This window comes from Acinonyx jubatus, chromosome D1 (assembly GCF_027475565.1).
Source record: "Acinonyx jubatus isolate Ajub_Pintada_27869175 chromosome D1, VMU_Ajub_asm_v1.0, whole genome shotgun sequence".
Classification (NCBI taxonomy): domain Eukaryota; kingdom Metazoa; phylum Chordata; class Mammalia; order Carnivora; family Felidae; genus Acinonyx; species Acinonyx jubatus.
The window spans coordinates 6,866,007-6,883,965 of record NC_069390.1 but is presented as its reverse complement, the minus strand read 5'-3'; the positions used below and the strand labels follow the sequence as shown (position 1 = coordinate 6,883,965).

General features: G+C 60.3%; 2 protein-coding genes across 6 annotated transcripts in view; one reads left to right on the top strand and one right to left on the bottom strand.

Moving 5' to 3' along the window:
- Positions 1 to 210: 210 nt before the first annotated feature.
- On the top strand, positions 211 to 11,553 carry SCYL1 (SCY1 like pseudokinase 1). 2 transcript variants are annotated; one of them, XM_027045762.2, is made up of 18 exons: positions 211 to 419; positions 769 to 909; positions 1,101 to 1,223; positions 1,303 to 1,529; positions 1,871 to 1,961; positions 2,035 to 2,190; positions 4,544 to 4,702; positions 5,577 to 5,684; positions 6,457 to 6,570; positions 8,064 to 8,219; positions 8,782 to 8,970; positions 9,093 to 9,168; positions 9,448 to 9,612; positions 9,852 to 9,994; positions 10,635 to 10,703; positions 10,800 to 11,009; positions 11,098 to 11,152; positions 11,284 to 11,553. In XM_027045762.2, the coding sequence occupies exons 1-18, from the start codon at positions 309 to 311 to the stop codon at positions 11,406 to 11,408; spliced, it is 2,418 nt and encodes an 805-aa protein (XP_026901563.2). In that variant the 5' UTR covers positions 211 to 308; the 3' UTR covers positions 11,409 to 11,553. The 2 variants fall into 2 exon arrangements, with proteins under 2 accessions (XP_026901563.2, XP_026901562.2); XM_027045761.2 differs by having other exon boundaries at positions 212 to 419; positions 10,632 to 10,703.
- LTBP3 (latent transforming growth factor beta binding protein 3) overlaps positions 11,401 to 17,959 on the bottom strand; it is a 17,885-nt gene continuing 11,326 nt past the window's right edge. Inside the window, exons 16-27 of one of the 4 annotated variants that reach the window (XM_053202930.1) lie at positions 15,911 to 16,033; positions 15,545 to 15,664; positions 14,552 to 14,680; positions 14,079 to 14,246; positions 13,818 to 13,901; positions 13,426 to 13,554; positions 13,185 to 13,322; positions 12,947 to 13,087; positions 12,636 to 12,821; positions 12,468 to 12,548; positions 12,234 to 12,365; positions 11,401 to 12,067 (exon numbers count right to left, since the gene is read on the bottom strand). In XM_053202930.1, coding sequence (XP_053058905.1) covers positions 11,916 to 12,067; positions 12,234 to 12,365; positions 12,468 to 12,548; positions 12,636 to 12,821; positions 12,947 to 13,087; positions 13,185 to 13,322; positions 13,426 to 13,554; positions 13,818 to 13,901; positions 14,079 to 14,246; positions 14,552 to 14,680; positions 15,545 to 15,664; positions 15,911 to 16,033 — 1,583 coding nt within the window. In that variant the 3' untranslated portion in view covers positions 11,401 to 11,915. The remainder of the gene's footprint in view (positions 12,068 to 12,233; positions 12,366 to 12,467; positions 12,549 to 12,635; positions 12,822 to 12,946; positions 13,088 to 13,184; positions 13,323 to 13,425; positions 13,555 to 13,817; positions 13,902 to 14,078; positions 14,247 to 14,551; positions 14,681 to 15,544; positions 15,665 to 15,910; positions 16,034 to 17,959) is intronic. The other 3 variants (XM_053202931.1, XM_027045759.2, XM_053202932.1) reach the window with 3 other exon arrangements.

Here is a 17,959-nt window from a genome sequence, read left to right as displayed (position 1 = left end):
TTAGATATAAGGACACAGAGGCTCAGATTTGCGTGATCTGCCAGGGCCGCGCACCTAGTAACCGGCGGCGCCTGGCCACCGAGCGTTTGGCCCCGGCTGCTCTAGAGCTGGTCTCCGCGCAGCTTAGGCCCCGCCCACCCCGCCCCATGCCACGCCCCCGTGCCCGCCCCACACCACGCCCCGTTTATATGCTCCGCCCACCGCTCAGGCCCCGCCCTCGCCCCGCCCCGCCCGGCTCGGCCGCCAGAGGACCCGGAGCTGAGGCGCCCCGGCCTGCGGCGGCGGCGGCGGCGGCGGCGGCGGGGACGATGTGGTTCTTTGCCCGGGACCCGGTCCGGGACTTCCCGTTCGAGCTCAGCCCGGACCCCCCCGAGGGCGGCCCGCCTGGGCCCTGGGTCCTGCACCGCGGCCGCAAGAAGGTGAGCGCGGCCCCGCTCCGCAGGCCGCGGCCGACCTCGGCCTCGCCTAGTCAGCGCCGCCGGCCCCGCCGCGTCGCGCCCCGCCTGACGTGGCTGCGGAGCCTCCGGGGCAACCGGCCGGGGGAGGGGGACGGGCAGTGCCGACGTGGCGGGCGGAAGGACCGAGGGACGACCGGCGGACGGAACCGGGGTCACGTGGGCCTGGCTCAGTCCCTAAAGGCTGACCTGGGGAGATACCCGGCGGCAGCCCTTTTCTCCCGCCACTTGTCAGCTCGGGGGCCCATCTCCGAACTGGAGTGGTCGCCTGGGCCCGGCCCACATCCCTGAGGTCCCTCTGTCCTACCCCCAGGCCACAGGCAGCCCGGTGTCCATCTTCGTGTACGACGTGAAGCCCGGTGCCGAAGAGCAGACCCAGGTGGCCAAAGCTGCCTTCAAGCGCCTCAAAACTCTCCGGCACCCCAACATTCTGGCCTACATCGATGGGCTGGAGGTACCTGCTGCCCAGGCTGTCCCATCTGTGCCCCTCACTTTCTCCCAGGCTCCCAGCCTTGTCTTCTGCCTTCCTGCCCCTCAACTTCCACCCCTCCTGCCTCTGCACCCCTAGATTTGATTTCTCGTTCTCCACCTCTCTCCCTGTGCCTCTCATCTCCCCTTCCTCTCCGGCCATGTCCCCTTCTTCAGACAGACAAGTGCCTCCATGTAGTGACAGAGGCAGTGACCCCACTGGGAATGTACCTCAAGGAGCGAGCGGAGGCCGGTGGCCTGAAGGATCTGGAGCTCTCCTGGGGGCTACACCAGATTGTGGTGAGGTGGGGGGCAGTGGTGATGAGGGCAGGGTGGGGGACTCCAGTTGCTGGAGTGCGATGGCTCCTTCTGCCCCCAGAAAGCCCTCAGCTTCCTGGTCAATGACTGCAGCCTCATTCACAACAACGTCTGCATGGCCGCTGTGTTCGTGGACCGGGCCGGCGAGTGGAAGCTGGGGGGCCTGGACTACATGTACTCTGCCCAGGGCAATGGCGGGGGACCCCCCCGGAAGGGGGTCCCTGAACTTGAGCAGTATGACCCCCCGGAGCTGGCTGATGGCAGTGGCAGAGCAGTCAGAGAGAAATGGTGGGTGACTGGGGGCGGCATGCCCCAACCTGCCCTATTCTGGAAGCTCCAGCAGCCTCGGGACCCCTCAACCAGCTGGCACTTCCCTGTCCCCTGCTGCCCAGCTGGGGAGGGACCTAGGGTCCTCAGGGAGGTAGGGCAGGAGAAACAAAGACGTATGAGCTGGGGTGGATGTCCTTGCTTTTCTGAGCCTCAGTCTCTTTATCTGTCAAATGGGACTAATGAGCCCTGCTTCTCAGGGCTGATGGGATGATCAGCTTAGTGTCTGGTGCCCAAGGCAGGTTGGAGGTCTGTGCTAGCAGGTGGCAGGGCCTTGAGCGGCTCTGGTCACACTGCCTCAGGTCAGCCGACATGTGGCGCTTGGGCTGCCTCATCTGGGAAGTCTTCAACGGGCCCCTACCTCGGGCAGCCGCCCTGCGCAACCCTGGAAAGGTGAGTGTCCGACCCAATCCCAGCCCCTGTCTGCCAGCCAACCAGCCCTGCCCTGACACTGACCCTTCTGCAGATCCCCAAATCGCTGGTGCCCCATTACTGCGAGCTAGTTGGAGCCAACCCCAAAGTGCGTCCCAACCCAGCCCGCTTCCTGCAGAACTGCCGGGCGCCCGGTGGCTTCATGAACAACCGCTTTGTGGAGACCAACCTCTTTTTGGAGGAGATTCAGGTGAGCCCCCCACCCCGCCCTGGGCTTTGGTCCTGTGTCCTTCATCCCAGTCCTCTCTCCCCACTTTGTGGGCTCCCTTATAATTAGACCCTGGGGGACAAGCATGGACTAGGGAGCCAGGCTCTCTGGGTCTGAACCCTGGCTCCAGCTCTCATTTACTGTGACTTGTCAGACGCTCTTTCTACACTAGTACCTGCTTCAGAGGAACTCGGTGAGGATTCAGTGAGTGGGAAGCGCATAATATAATGTCTGCCACATAGTAGGTACTTAGTGACTGCCCTGGCACTCCAGTAACTCCCCCTGTGCACACTGGCCTTGGCCCTGATGGATGCCATGCCTGGTGCTGCGCTGTGCTGTGGGCAGCGGGGCCAGGAGGAAGAGTCAGACCCAGATCCCTGCCCTCAAGGATCTAGCAGGGAGTAAATGGACCAGGTCCCAACCCTTAGGGACTCTCACTGGGAGAGAGGGACAGAAAATCATAAATGAGGAAATGTGTGCTCCCAGGATAGGGACAAGTACCAGGAAGGAAAATAGTGGGTCAGGGTGCTCAGGGAGAGGTTCTCTCAGGGGTGACATTTGAACTGAGACCTGAAGAGTAGGAAGGTGGGAGCCATGGCGATGGGAATTGGGGAAGAGTGTTCCAGGCAGAGGGAACAGCGAATGGAAAGATGTGAGGGAGGACTCCTTGGCTTAATCTCCTTGAACTTGAGTTTCCATATCTGTGTAATGGAGATAACGATAGTTTCTGCTGGCCTGTAGGCTGTTGTAGGGAATGCAGGGGGGAGGCTCAGCCCTGGATACCTGCTCTGACCCAGCTGAGTGTGGGGCACACGGAAAGGTGACTGAGAATCTGGAGGGGGAGAGGAGTGAGACACTTTCCTGACCTTGATGGAGCTGGTCGGGCAGGGAGGGCCTTCAGAGCAGGGGAACCTGAGCTTCATCCTGAGGGAAAAGCGCTGGAGGTTCTGGGCCCTGTGCCTCCTGGGCAGGTGGGGGCAGGGGGACTTTGTCACCTGGAGTCCTCACGTCTCTGACTCTGCCAGGCCACCCTTCTTATAATGTGCTCCATAGGAAATGGGCTGTTTCTGGCCAAGCCCAAGGAGAATGTGGGAGGAGGGCAGGGCCTTGGGGCCCCTCTTCCTGTCATTGGGCTGGCCAGTGGAGAGCGCCCAGCTATGCGACCTTGAATGCAGTTTGGTCTTCTCTGGGCGTTGGCGCCCCATGAACCTGACTGTCAGAGCACCAGGTCTGCCTCCCACGCTCGACGGAGGTACTCAAGTGCTAACCAGGTCCTCCTCATTCCCAGCCAGAGGTCAGCTCTTCTGGGCCAGGCATCTGCTTAGGGAATGGGGGCACAGTAGAAAACACAGGAACTTTGGAAGCATATAGAACTAGGGTATAATCCCTAGCCAGTCACTCTCGGCTGGTGACCTCGAGCCTCAGCCTCCTTGCATATACATGAGGGAATGACAGCATCTCTTCACAGGGTGCAGCACAGGGTAGGCGACAGCCCACGGAGTCAAACTCTTCCCTGGCTGCTGCTTAGCTGTGTGACTTTTGACAGATTCCTTGACCTCTCTGTGCCTTAGCTTCCTTGTTGGATTAAATGTGGATTAAGTTGGCACCTATCCGGTAAAGTTGTGGGGGGATCATTTAACCTGTGTAAAGGTTTTAGCATGTAACTCTGCCTGGCATAGTCTGTCCTCAGGAGATGTGAGTTACGGGGATTGTGGCCTCAGAGGCAGATTAGGGGGACCATTGAGCTGACGGCCTGGCCTGTCTGGCTCAGTGGGAGGACCAGGTCTCGGGGTTAACTATACCTGATCCCTGCCTTCCGCACAGCTTGCCACAAATACCACCCTGGCCAGGGTCACATGGATGGACGAAGCCCCCTCCCCTCTCTGAGCCTTAGTTTTCTCATTGGTGTGCTGGGGTTAATGGTACTCACACCTTGGGTTGTTGTTTGTGAGGAGTAGAGGTGATGCCGACAAAGGTCTGATGGCTCAAGTGGCTGCTTTCCCAGCAACAGGTCAGGGGTAGTGATGAGAATGACAGTCACTGACTAGGCGCCCACGGTGCGCCAGGCACTGTGCTCGCAGCTTTCACGTGCATTTTCCGGTTGAATCTGCAGAACAAGTCAGTATAGTTATTATCCCGCTTCACAGCTGGAGGAACTTGCCCAAGGTCACGTGGTTGCTAAATGAGGGAGCTGGGATTTGAACCCAGGCAGTGGGGCTCCAGAGCCCGTATAGTTCAATTCTCTTTCAGGCTGGGGGCGACCCTCTGTCCCGGCCCATAGCTGAGGCTGATCTAGGCTGATCTCCTCCCCGTATCCTGTCCTTGATACCCCCAGATCAAAGAGCCGGCTGAGAAGCAAAAGTTCTTCCAAGAGCTGAGCAAGAGCCTGGACTCTTTCCCCGAGGATTTCTGCCGGCACAAGGTGCTGCCCCAGCTGCTGACCGCCTTCGAGTTTGGCAATGCAGGAGCCGTTGTCCTCACACCCCTGTTCAAGGTGAGCAAGGCCCGTGGGGCCCAGGGACTGGCCGGGTGGGTCTGAATGGCAAAGGAGAGGGCCCTGGGGGAGGGGCAGTCCGGTCAGGGCAGATCCACACACATGAGGGACTTCTTGCTGATGTCCCCTTGGTCCAGCAATCCAGGACCACTTGATCAGCTGTCAGGGAGGCTGGGTGGACTCCTTGTCCTTGAGGAGGCGAAACCCTGGGCCTCTAAAATTCTTTTTCCAAAGACCCTTTGCTTGAGAGCCCACAGACCTTCTTCCATTTCCCCAACACAGTGCCCTCGGTCTGACGTGTGCACTGTGTTTCCAAGGGCCAGGAGATCACCTGCTCACCACCCCACTTTCCCTCTTCCCTCCTGACCACTGGCACTCAGTTCTCTTGACTTCTAGGGGCTGGATCCTCCCCCCACTCCCTTAGACCCCAGCCCACCCTTACCTGGGCACCTGCTCTTCCCCACTCTGCCCACCCTGGGAGAACACTTTCTCCTGAAGGGGCTTGGCATGGGGCAAGAGGGAAGACAGCAAGCAAATCCTTATGGCTGGGAGCCTCCAGAAATCATAGGCAGAATTCTGTGTGTATGAGTGTGCATGTGGTACATTGGTGCCTGATTATAGGGAGGGGCACAGAGCTTTCATTAGTCTCCTAAGAGGGGCCTGGACTCGAAAAGTCCAGGGCAGGGCAGGGCAGGGCTGCCTGAGATGGAGTATGGACAGAGGGGCTGCTGAAGAAGTGCCTGACGCCCTCTACCATCACCCCATTCCCACCCTGGGAGATCAGCAGGGAGTCCAAGGAAGGTAAATGAGCCCAGTAAAGTCACCCTGCTTCTGTGCATGTAGCCGAGCCCCCTCTTCCTGCTCTTTCCCAAAGGTGGGCAAGTTCCTCAACGCTGAGGAGTATCAGCAGAAGATCATCCCTGTTGTGGTCAAGATGTTCTCATCCACTGACCGGGCCATGCGTATCCGCCTCCTACAGCAGGTAGGGGCTGTGGTCAGACCCTATACCCCTCCACCCCACCCAGACCCCACCTTGGCTGCTGGGGAGACCCTTGTCTCACTTCCAGCCCCAGGCTGGTGGCCCGAGCCCCTGCCCTGGCACCCCAGAAACCTTTCCCCAAACACGCACAGATGAGGGACTGGTAAGACTAGGCTTTCAGGAAGTTGAGACCATCACAAGGTCCGTCGGCACCTTTGGGAAGGCACAGCCTGCCCAGACTGCAGGGCCCCAACTGTCCGCCTCCCCCAGTCTCTTGACTTGATCACTTTAGCTGTTCATAGAGTGGGGATAGTGTCTCCCCTGCCAATCCCTGGGCAGCTGGGAGCATCAGACAGGATCCTTGGGATCAAGGGTGGGGGCCTCTTATGAGCCAGCAAGTACCTAGAGGCTCCCAGGTATCATTCCCTCCCCAGCTGCCAAACACGTGAGCCTACCTCACGCCACTTTCTGGCTGGGGTTTATAACCCCTTTTATAGAAGGGACAGTAGAGGCTCTGAGAAGGGATGTGATGCAGGACCGGAGGCCAGGCCCTCCAGCTGCCAGTCCTTGGTTCTTCCCAGCACCCTCCTGGCCTCTCTTCATCACTCTGCGTGGTCCGAAGGCCAGAGATAGGCCAGATGCGAGGTAGGGGGCTCAGGAGATGCACCTGGCTAGCCGGTGCCTGCCAGGTGGAAAAACAAAGCCACGAGATGAGCTGGTGGCTGTGATCAGGGTTGGGGATGCTGACTGTGTTCTCCCCCTCACTGGGCCACAGATGGAACAGTTTATCCAATACCTCGATGAGCCAACAGTCAACACCCAGATCTTTCCCCACGTTGTGCACGGTTTCCTGGACACCAACCCTGCCATCCGGGAGCAGACAGTCAAGGTGGGCGTGCCCTGGTTTTTGAAGGCTCAGAGAGGGCTCACTTGAGAGCACAGCGGCCTTGGTTTTGGCCTATGGGTCTGAGCAGGTTAAGGGAGGAGCAGGCACGACCCTGCATGTAGGGCCGGGCTCTGGGAGCAGCTCAGCAGCTGGTGAGGGAAGCAGGTTGGGATCAGCTTATAGTCCTCCGTTCAGCAGACACTGGCTGAGCACCTCTCGTGCCTGGCTGGCCCTGTGCCCCATGCTGGGATGCACTATGTCTCCTGGAGCATCTTTTTGAGGTGACAGGGAGTGGGCTTGGCAGACAGTACACAGAATTAGGAAGGGTACATTATGTTAGAAAGTGACAGTGTGAAGAGAAGGGTTTGCAGTTTTGAAAACAGCTATCAGGGAAGAATTTGCTAAGGAGGTATCATTTAAGGAAAGGAGGCTTGGGATCAAGGTAGGTGGAGATCTGGAGGAAACGGGTTCCCTGCAGAAGGAACATGTGCAGAGGTCCTGAGGCCAGTGTAGAAGTAGCAGTAAGAGGTTTAGCATGGCTGAAGGGGCGTGGTTGTGAGAGGTGGAGTCTGAGAGGTAATGGTAGCTCAGATCTGAGAGGTGGCAGTGGGGGGACAGAAGGGGCCACATTCCAAAGGTGGGGCCGACAGTATGTGCTGATGGATGGCTGCAGAGCCAAGTGTGGCTCCGAGGTTTCTGGCCTGGGCACCTGGAAGGTTAAGTTGCCATTTACTGAGAAACTGGGAGCCTCAGGTTTGCGGGAGGAGGTTGGTCTAGTTAGGCAGGTACAGATGTCTATTCAGCTGCTGGTTATATATGTGTGAAGTTCAGAGAAGAAGTCTGGGCCGGAGCTGCTCATCTGGGCTTTGTCAGCTAACAAGGGCATTCAAAGCCACGAAAGGGGTAAGGTCACCTAGGGTGAGGTGAAAAGAGAAGAGGCCTGGTGAGCACCTGTGGGGGTCTGAACCGTAAGATCTCGGCCACAGGAGACCGAGAAGGAGCAGCTGATGAGGTCGGAGGAGAGTGAGGAGAGGGCAGGGTCCTGGAGGACCAGAGATGGCAGTTTCAAGGAGGAAGGAGAACTCAGGAGTGTCAGAGCTACTGAGGGGTCACAGCTGGTTTGGACGGAGAATTGGCCACTGGATTTAGCAACACAAAGGTCCCTGGTCACCTCCTGGAGCCAGTTGGTAGACAGTGGGTGGGGGGCAGTGTTTCTGTAGAAGCGTGAGTAGAGTGCACGCAAGAGAGAACGGAGGGAGAAGGACGGGAGACAGGGGTGTGCACAAACTTCGGAGGTTTTGCTGTAAAGGGGACAGAGAAGCGTCCCCTTCCACGGCATTCTGGGTAGGGGCCAGGACCAGGTTGGGGGGTAGGTTTGGGAGGGTCCCTCAGCACCCAGGGCCACTGTTGGCCCACCCACCCTCCCCGGAAGCCACTTCTGCATGTGGTCTTTTGGCCGGCCGTGGCCCACAGTTTCCACACTCCTGCACCCACAGTCCATGCTGCTCCTGGCCCCAAAGCTGAACGAGGCCAACCTCAATGTGGAGCTGATGAAGCACTTCGCGCGGCTGCAGGCCAAGGATGAGCAGGGCCCCATCCGCTGCAATACCACCGTCTGCCTGGGCAAAATCGGTTCCTACCTCAGTGCCAGTGTGAGTGCCCTACATGGATCCTGGGGGTTCTCTCACTGTCCCCGGGGCCACAGTGTCCTCCAGGGCCAGGCCTCCTTGTGCAGGGGCTGCCATCCTCCCCGAGACCTAGGCCCTGGGTGCTCCCAGCCCAGATGTGTGAGGGTAGATTGAGGCATGTATCAGGTCACCCAGCCAGTAGGTGGTGGATCTGGGAACTGAACCCAGGCTTGCTTGGCCCCCTTGGCCTGTGTGCACTCCCTCAGCCAGGGTTTGTTAACGCAGATGTCTGCAGCGCCCAGACAGTTAACAGGAATGGATGAATGGTGACGGCGGCCCAGGCCTCGGCCCCAGGGCAGCGGCTCCAGCCCCTGTTGTCCTGAGGCAGCATGAACAGGGTGATCTGGGAGGAGAAGCCCAGATCGAGTTTTCAGGAAAAATTCTCCTCGTTTGTTAGTGATTAGCTCACATTTTTCAGATTCTGGGGGAGCCCGTGGATGGCCTCTGCTCCGGGAAGTAGATCTGGGAGTTCTGGGTCCCAGTACTGATCCTGAACTCAGGAGCCCTCTCTCCTGCCCCACCCCAGACCCGACACAGGGTCCTCACCTCTGCCTTCAGCCGGGCCACCAAAGACCCATTTGCACCTTCGCGGGTGGCGGGTGTCCTGGGCTTTGCTGCCACCCACAACCTCTACTCGATGAATGACTGTGCCCACAAGATCCTGCCTGTGCTCTGTGGCCTCACCGTGGATCCTGAGAAATCCGTGCGAGACCAGGTGAGGCACAGCTGGGCCCGGGCCCTGGAGCGGAGGCTCCAGGGGGGCATTTGGGCCCTAGCTGGCCCCGCGGACTCATGGGAACCCTGGAGTCCCCAGCTTTGCCCCTTCCTACCCCATAGGCCTTCAAGGCCATTCGAAGCTTCCTGTCCAAACTGGAGTCTGTGTCAGAGGACCCAACCCAGCTAGCGGAAGTGGGTGAGTGGCCCCCAGTCGTGTGCCCTCTTCTTCCATCACATCCTTGACTGTTACCTGTCAGAGCCCCCTTCCATGTCACTGGAGTCTCTGAAAGCTAGAACGACCTCGGAGAGCAGACCCGACACCACTGCTCCCCACCCCTCCCATCTTAGAGATGGGGGAGCACAGGCCTGGAGAAGGGGGGCCACTACAGGTTGCTCTGTGTCCGTTACTGCGCTCCTGTCACCTTCCCCATGAGAGCCTGAGGTGACTATACTTGTCTCTTTTGACACTGCCCAGAGAAGGATGTCCATGCCGCCTCCAGCCCTGGAATGGGAGGAGCCGCAGCCAGCTGGGCAGGCTGGGCTGTCACAGGGGTCTCCTCGCTCACGTCCAAGCTGATCCGTGCACACCCAGCAGCTGCCCCGGCTGAGACCAACGTCCCCCAGAGACCCACGCCCGAGGGTGAGTGTGCCCCAGAGTGGCCGCGTCAGTGACTGAGAGGGCTTGGGGGTGCTGGCACCTAGGAGCTATGACTGTCTGGCTTCTCCGGGGGTGGCAGTGGGGACGTAGGGGACAGGCGGGGTCTAGTCCCTTCACGAGCTGCTCTCTGCACCTTCCCCCTGACCCCAGAAACCTCTGCCCTGTTTTGAGACCTTCCTGGGGCCCAGTATCCGGGACCTCAGTGAGCCTCTGCTCCTCAGGACTTCCTGCCCCGGCCCCCGCCGTCGTCCCTGCCACATCCACAACCTCAGGCCACTGGGAGACGCAAGAGGAGGGCACGGACACAGCGGAGGACAGCAGTGTTGCCGACAGATGGGATGATGAAGACTGGGGCAGCCTGGAGGTGAGTGGGGCTGAGGGGGCCTCCCCAGGCGACTCCCAGGTAACTCCAGGTCAAAGGTTAAGGCTGCCTTCAAGGAGCTCAGGTGGGCTTGGCTGGTCACGCCTGTCCTCATCTGCACAGCATCCCTGCTGAGTAGGTGTCACGAGTGGCCCTTGTGGGTAAGAGTTGGCAGCTGTCCCCACTAAGCCCCAGGGGCCCCTGGGAGCGGGGATGGAAATGGTGGCGGTTTTGGGGGCAGCCCATTTGTCTTCTTCACTCTCTTCTCCCTGTCCTCCAGTAGCTCCAGGAGTCAGTAAGGAGAGGCCACCCCCAGGCCTGTGGGGGATGGGCTGAGGATGGCGTGAGGCTACCCTGATGGGAATGGGGGCAGACCTTGGGGCCCGATTTCCCCATCTGCTGACAACAGTCTCGGGTCTGAGGCTGTGGGGAACGGTGTGGAACATCTGGATCTCATTCCCCAGCCTCAGAGGAGTGATGGCATGTCCACTCTATAGATGGGAAGCAAGGCTTGAGGAGCGAGGTGGAATGCCAAAGAAGAAAGGGTGGAGTCCGTGGCTGGGAAGGGGCAGGCAGGCTTCCTTGCCCTTTGGGTGGGGGCTGGAGCGCCTATGGTCGCGCTCTCCTTCCCACACTGCAGCAGGAGGCCGAATCGGTGTTGGCCCAGCAGGAGGACTGGAGTACTGGGGGCCGAGCTAGCCGTGCCGGGCAGGTAAGCAGGGTGGGACAGTGGTGTTCCTATGGGGGAGGGGGAGGCCAGCCATTGGGCACCCCCCACCATTGGGCACTACCTCCCCATCTTCTGCAGACCAGCAACCTGGACCCAAAATCCGAGTCAGACTGGAGCAGCTGGGAAGCCGAGGGCTCGTGGGAGCAGGGCTGGCAGGAGCCAAGTCCCCCGGAGCCACCGCCTGAGGGCACACGGCTGGCCAGCGAGTATAACTGGGGTGGCTCGGAGCCCAGTGACAAAGGTGATCCCTTTGCTGCTGTGTCGTCACGCCGGGAGACCAGCGCTCAGGTACTTGGCACCTTTTCCCATGAGGGTTCAGACCGGGGTGGACCTCAGCCGGGAGTCCACCTCCACTCCAACCACACTTCCCTTTCAGCCGAGACCTGATTCATGGGGCGATGACAACTGGGAGGGTCTGGAGACCGAGAGCCGTGAGTGCTTCACCTTCTCGTCCGGGCAGACAGACTGGGGGCAGGGGCAGGCTGGGAAGCTGAGGCCCCAGTGGTCCTGAAGCCCTCCGCCCTCCTCCTCCTCCTCCTCCTCCTCCTCCTCCTCCTCCCAGGGCAAGGGAAGGCCGAGCTGGCCCGGAAGAAGCGCGAGGAGCGTCGGCGGGAGATGGAAGCCAAACGCGCTGAAAAGAAGGCAGCCAAGGGCCCCATGAAGCTGGGAACTCGGAAGCTGGACTGAACTTGCCATATGGGCGCTCGCAGCCGCGGAGAGCAGGCCCCGCGGATGTATTTATTGTACAAACCATGCCAGCCCGGCCAGCCCGGCCAGGCACATCTCACGTGTACATAATCAGAGCCACAATAAATTCTATTTCACACCCCTGTGCTGGGCTCAGTGTAGCCCCTCCCAGAAGGCGTGGGTATGGCGCTGCCCTGCGAAGTCCACGCCCACCACAGACGGGAACATCAATTCGCTTGGACAAGCCGAGAGTGCAGAGGCATGATTTGATTTATCAGTTTCCAGGAAACGCCCTCTGGGAGGAAGGACCTCAGTGCCTGAGAGTCCCAAACTCCACCTGCGAACTGGGCGGCGCCTGTAAGGGCGCCCTCAGAACTCGGGGCGCAGGAAGGGGTCTAAGACCCCCGGAGAGTTCCTGGGTCCGAGCCCCGAGTGGGAACACAGGTGAGAGACTGAGTTCACCCCGAGGGTCAGGCGGGAACCCCTCGCTGATGGCTGAGGGCCTCGTTAGCGGCGGCGCTGGGGCACACAGGCCCCGTGTGGGCGGCTGCGTGCGAAGCCAGCTTTGCAGACGCAGCGGAAGGACCCGCTTGTGTTCACGCAGCGCTCACTCTTGCACAGCAGCCCACGCTGGTTCAGTTCTCGGCACTCATCGATGTCTGCAGGTGGGGGCGACAGGTGTGAGCTTCGCCAGGGCGCCAGAGCACGCAGCCCCCTTAGCGTGTGGCCCCGTGCCTCCCCCGGGCTGCCAGCCTTGGCCCCGGCCCCTCCACCAACTTCTGGTCTTGGCCTGAGGGCCGGTCCCACCCCCGCGGGCCGGCTCACCGACACAACGCGCACGAGAGGCGTCGAGCTGGAAGCCGCCCGGACACTCGCACACGGCACCGCCGGGCCTCGGCACGCAGCGGCCACTCACGCAGCGGCACTCGTCCGAGTCCTCCTCCGAGCTGTCCTCTTCTGTGCCGGTGGGGAAAATGCAGACATCAACCTTCACCTCTGCCAGCAGATGGTTGGGGACCCCCCGCCCCCACATTATTTGTGCCCTCCCGTTATACTCACCTCGAGGGGGCTTTCCTAGCAGCAGGGGGCTCGCGTCCCAGAAGGAATTGCTCTCACTCTGTGACGTTGGGCACTGGGACCCTGGGAGGAGCGGGGGCGGTCAGCCACGCGAAAGCAGCACCCTGGCTCCTGCCCCAGCACTCCGCAAACCCCTGTGGGGAGGCTCACCAGCGCTGCGTGGCGGGCAAGGGCGGCACTGGGCTCCCCAACCGCGGCCCTGACGACAGCAGCAGTCGTCGAAGGTGAGGGCTGGCCCGGCCAGGGGTCCCGCGCACATGCCATCTTCTCCGCGCTGGGCCCAGCACACGTCCCGTCGCTCCGGGGCACGCTCTACCAGGGGAGACCTGGCTTCAGCTGGGGGGCCCGAAACGGGGACACTAGGTCCCTGCTCCAACCAAGCCTCGTGGGGAGCTGCGACCCCGGGGCTCCACCCGGCAGCCCAGGCCCTGGAATTGGCCCAAGACAACTCTTGCCCTCACCGGCTGGGCTCTCGGGGAGCTGGCAATCGCGGCCGGAGGGCCCGGGCACCCAGGGCGGGCGGCACTCGCAGCGGTAGGAGCCCGGCAGGTTGACGCAGCGGCCAGGGCGGCACGCTGCCGGGTCCTGACACTCGTCTACGTCTAGGGGGTAGCGAGGGCATGGATGGGAGTGGCGGTCACAGCTTGGCCCAGTCCCCGCTCCCCTCCTGTTTCCCCAGCCGGCAGGCCCGGGCCTCACCCATCTCCTCCGGGCTCAGACACTGCCGCTGCGCCGGGCTGTACTCGGCGGGGGGCGTGCAGGCACAGCGGTAGCCGCCGCGCGTGTTCTCACACACTCCGTTCCGGCAGTTGGACTCGTCCAAGCACTCGTCCACGTCTGCGGGGAGGAAAAGCACGAGTGGAGGGAACCAGCCCGAAGTCGGTGGTTGTGCGTGTCTCCCGGCTGCTGGCCCACGGCCACTGGGACCATCTGCGCTCACCCACGCACTCCAGTAGGTTCCCGTCGTAGTAGAAGCCTTGCTTGCAATAGCACTCGTAGCCGGGCTGCGTATTCACGCACTTGCCCTCCTTGCAGATCTCTGCCCCGAACAGTATGCACTCGTCGATGTCTGCGGAGTGACAAGCCGTGGGCGCCCTGCGGCCTCTACCTCCCGGGCGGCTCAGGCCCGCAGCCAGGGAAGTGTGGGCGGGGCTTACCGCGGGGGCGGAGCAAACTCAGTGGGAGAGGCTTTTCCGGAGGCGGACGAGGGCGTGATGGGGGCGGGGCAGACGATGACGGTGTGGGCGGGGCCTACCCCAGTTAGCACTACCGACCTCGGTGGGCGGGGCGGGGAGGGGCGTGTCCGGTGGGCGGAGCCGTGTCGGGGCTTACCACGGTGGGCCGGGATGCCATAGTTGACAATGTTGTTGTCTTGGGTGTAGCCCTTCCCGTCTGGGCAGAGACTGTGGAACTCAGCTGCGGGGAGAGAGCGGCCGTGGGGAAGAAAGGAGGCGGGACTGAGCGCGTGCGTGCTTCTGTCGGGGCTCTCCGCCTCATTTCCCACCTATCCAGGGAGGGGCCATTTCTCCCCGTCCGTTTCCAAATGAAGAAACTGAGACTCTGGGAAGGGGAAAGGCCTGCCCGGCTCCTGACCTGAGCTGTACACTGGGCAGGGATAGATCTCGCAGTGGTCTCCCCAGCCAGCCCCCAGCGAGCAGCAGCACTCCTGCTGGGTGACATTGGTGGCCAGTACACTGTCGCAGAACACGGTGTCATCGAAGTTAAGGTAGCACTCCTTCTTGTGGTGGGGCTGCTCCACCTCTGAGGGGAGGGGAGGGCAGCTCAGGGTCCTGCAGACGGTCTTGCTGTCCACGCTGCCCACCGACCTCATGCCCCGGCTGCCCCACACTCCCTCGCTCCCCTCAGCCGCCCGGTCAGAGCCAAGCTCCATCCTCAATGTGAGGTTCAGGGCTCTCCTGTGCGGTCCAGGTCCACTGGACTCTCAGGCAAAAGGGATTTCTTCCCGTTCCCCAGATTCCAGAGGGTGGGACCAGGAAAAGTCTCTGAACCCCAGCTGCAGCTCAGGGGAATTGTCTAGTCTGAGGAGGAGCCTGGAGGACACTCACCCTCACAGCCGTGCTGGTCCTGGGTGGGCGTGAAGCCCTCGTCACAGACGCAAACATAGGAGCCCTGCAGGTTCTCGCAGGCCCCGTGGGGAAGGCACAGGCCGGGGTCCTGGCTGCATTCATCTATGTCTGTGGGGAGTGAGGGAAGCAGGAAGAGTAGCTCCAAGGAAACCAGTCACTTTTTGGGGGGGGGGATGTGCCTCCAGGGACTCACGCAAGTTCAGAACCCGAACTTCCACTTTGATCTCAAAGTGCACACAATAGGGAGTGCGCTCTTTCCTGTCTGTGCATGTGGGTAGATGTGTGCACATTCACTGTATTCTTCCCCAAACCTGCAGTGGCTGTTACCGGCAACAGAATGGAGCCCTCACTCTCAGCTTGGCATTCAAGGCCTTTGAGTTTGGTCTCCTGGTATCTTTCAATTTCATCATCCTGTATTCTAAACACCGGCACTCCCGAGTCTATGTTCAGGGCACTGTCCCCTAAAATCACAACTAGCTCCTTCCAGATCTCCGTGCTCTGACATACATTGTTCTTCGGGCCGGGAATGCCATCCCATGCTTCTCTCTACTTAGGGAACCTATTTATGCTTTAGGGGACCATATATATGTTCCAAGTTCCAATTCAACCGTCACATCTCCGTTGCAATTAATCACCCCTCCAGACCTCTTTTGGCTCCCAGCACTCTGAACAGTAAGAATCAATTTACATGTCAGCCTCCCCCAGTGGGGGTCCTGGATCACTGCTCTATTCCTAGTACATAGTATAGAAGCTGGCAAATAGTAGGTTCTCTGGAAACTCCTGTCCACTAATGCATGGAAAGGTCACCATGCAACTACGTCATTATTACTGTTGCTATTGTGGGTGGAGTGGAAGGGTGAGTGAGCGGGTGGATGGACAGAGGGATGGAAAGACAGGTCAACAGGGTGCCTAGGAGATTACTGTCATTCCCTGCCACTCCTCCTGAGGAACTCTCAGCCAATACCCCCATACCTTGGCACTTCCTGCCGCCTACCAGCCGGTGCCCCTGAGGACAAAGACATCGGTAGGAGCCGTTGGTGTTGATGCAGTCACCCCCAATGCAGGCGGCAGGGAAGTCACACTCATCAATATCTGTAGGGGATCAAAGAGGTGGAGGATCTCATGAGCTGATCCTACTCAGCCTGAGGCTGCCGAGGCTCCCTCTCCACACTCAATCTGTGGGTCAGGTCTACACTCCACGCCCAATCTTGGATAGCGATGCGGGCTGGACATGGGAGTGCCTGACCTGTTTACAGGTAGCTCCGAACTTGGAGCCTGGGCTTAGAAGTCCCAGGATAGGGAGGAACAAGTTAATCCCCAGCTCTAGGCCCCCCTCACCCTCGCATCGGCTCCGGTCTCTTGATAGATGGTAGCCGGAGAGGCACTGACATTGGAAGGAGCCTGGCGTGTTGGTGCAGATGCCATTGTCACACACATCCCCGGCCTCACACTCATCCACATCTGCAGGGCACAAGGCGGGGTCAGAGGGCCAGCATGGGGATGGTCTCGGGCATCTGCCACCCCTTTCCCGCTCGTGCCTATGGCGTGGAGCACCAGAGTGGAGGCCAGGGGAGCTGAAGGGAAGCACGGGACCCTAACCCACCCTCCATGTGGCACACCATGCCCTAGTGACCAGGCCAGGTGCTGCCAAGGACCCTGGGCCATGTCCGACTCCAAAGAGCTCAAGCCTCACCAGCCTTCATCCATCCTCTCCAAAAAGGGCACCCTCCCCATCCCCTCTTCCCATAGTGCCCCAGCTGCTCTCCCCTTCCCCTACCTGCCATGGCTCCCTTTCTTCCCATGTGAATAAGCTCCTCTATTCTCTGTCCTTCTCACACAATAGTTTCTTCTCCTTGTGCAGTGAAGGAGCTTGGCTTTCCCCTGAGAGCATGCTTCTCTGCAGTCATTTCTGCCAGAAGCTGGCTCTTGGCCACACCTCCAACCCCCGTCCAAACCAAGCTCCGCCTCTGAGGTGCACCTGACCCCATGCCAGCCTTCACCTTCTCTACTGCTGTCGGCACTCACCTTCCTAGTCTCTCTCCCTCTATCTTGCTCCCCATCCTAGAAGTGTTCAGCATCCATGTGGCCAGCTGGCCCCAGCCTCTGACCTTACACCCTTGAGCAGTTTCTGTGACCTTCACCTCAGTGGCAGCCACTCACTCTCAGGACAGGGGCTGGGATCTGCCCCACCTTGGACATCTCAGATGCTGCTTCCTTCCCACTGCCTCTGCTATTCTCAAGTCCCCTACCTCGCCTTCTTTCGCAGGGGCCCACGAACATCTCTCCTTCCTCCTCACCAGTCTGGCAGGCCATGCCTGCCTCTGGGTCTCCAGATCCTGGGTGCTGAGAGGGGTGCAGGCAGCTGCCAGACTGTGCACCCTGGGCCACAGCCACTCCCTCTGGCCTCTGGGCCCGCCCCATCCTCAGTGTGGCCAAGGCTACCCTCCCCCACCTCCCAAGCCTGGACCTTTGGAAAGCCCCTAGACAGCTCCCATGCCCTTGGGCAGTCCCAAACCTCTACTGGTCATTACAAGTCTCCTACTGGACTCAGGCTCTTCACTGTACGTGAGAGAATTGAGAGGAATCTCTTTTAACCTCCTGCAAATCATGATATCCGTTCCCCTCTGGCTCCCATTAGGGCAAGAGATGTCCCTTTCCCTGTCCATGGCCCCTCCCCCAGCTGCCCTTGTCATCCCCTCGCCCATTTTCATGCCATCTCCTCAGCCTACAACCCTACACCCCATTCTGGCAGCCCCAGGTCTCGCTCCGCCTCACTTGCTAGCTGCCACCTCCTAACCCCCTCGTGCCACAGAAACCACCCTAACAAGGTCACCGGGAGCTTTCTCATCTTACCACTTAGTTCTTATTTTACAAGAACCTCTCTGTTGCATTTGCTTTATCCTCCTCTGTCCTGGGAGCCTCTCCTCCCCCAGTTTCTCAGCTGGTGCTCCTTGGGCCTCCTTCCATCCCTCCTCCCCATCTCCCACTCCTAGACCCCTGCCTTCCGCTGATGTGGTATTGCCCACAAGGCTCTGTGAGGCTCCCCTCACTGGACCCACCCCCCTTGGCTGAGCAGACGCACCCTAAGGCTCCACGGCCCCCGACGTCCACAGTTCTAGGAGTGTGTGTGTTGGGGGCGGGGGGTGTTTGGCCCAAGGCTTCCAACCTGTATGGCCCACCTTTTGCTGTCATCTCCAGCCCAGAGGCCGGCAGAAACCACCCACTCAACTTGTCCAGCATGAAACTTGGGTGTCTTCCTTCTCAAATATGCACCACGTCTAGAGACCCTATCCCAGTGAACAGCACCACCCGCAGAGTCACACAAACCAGACCCCTGGAGGGTTCCTTGTTCCCCTCCCCACCCCCACCCCACCTGGGCATACAGTT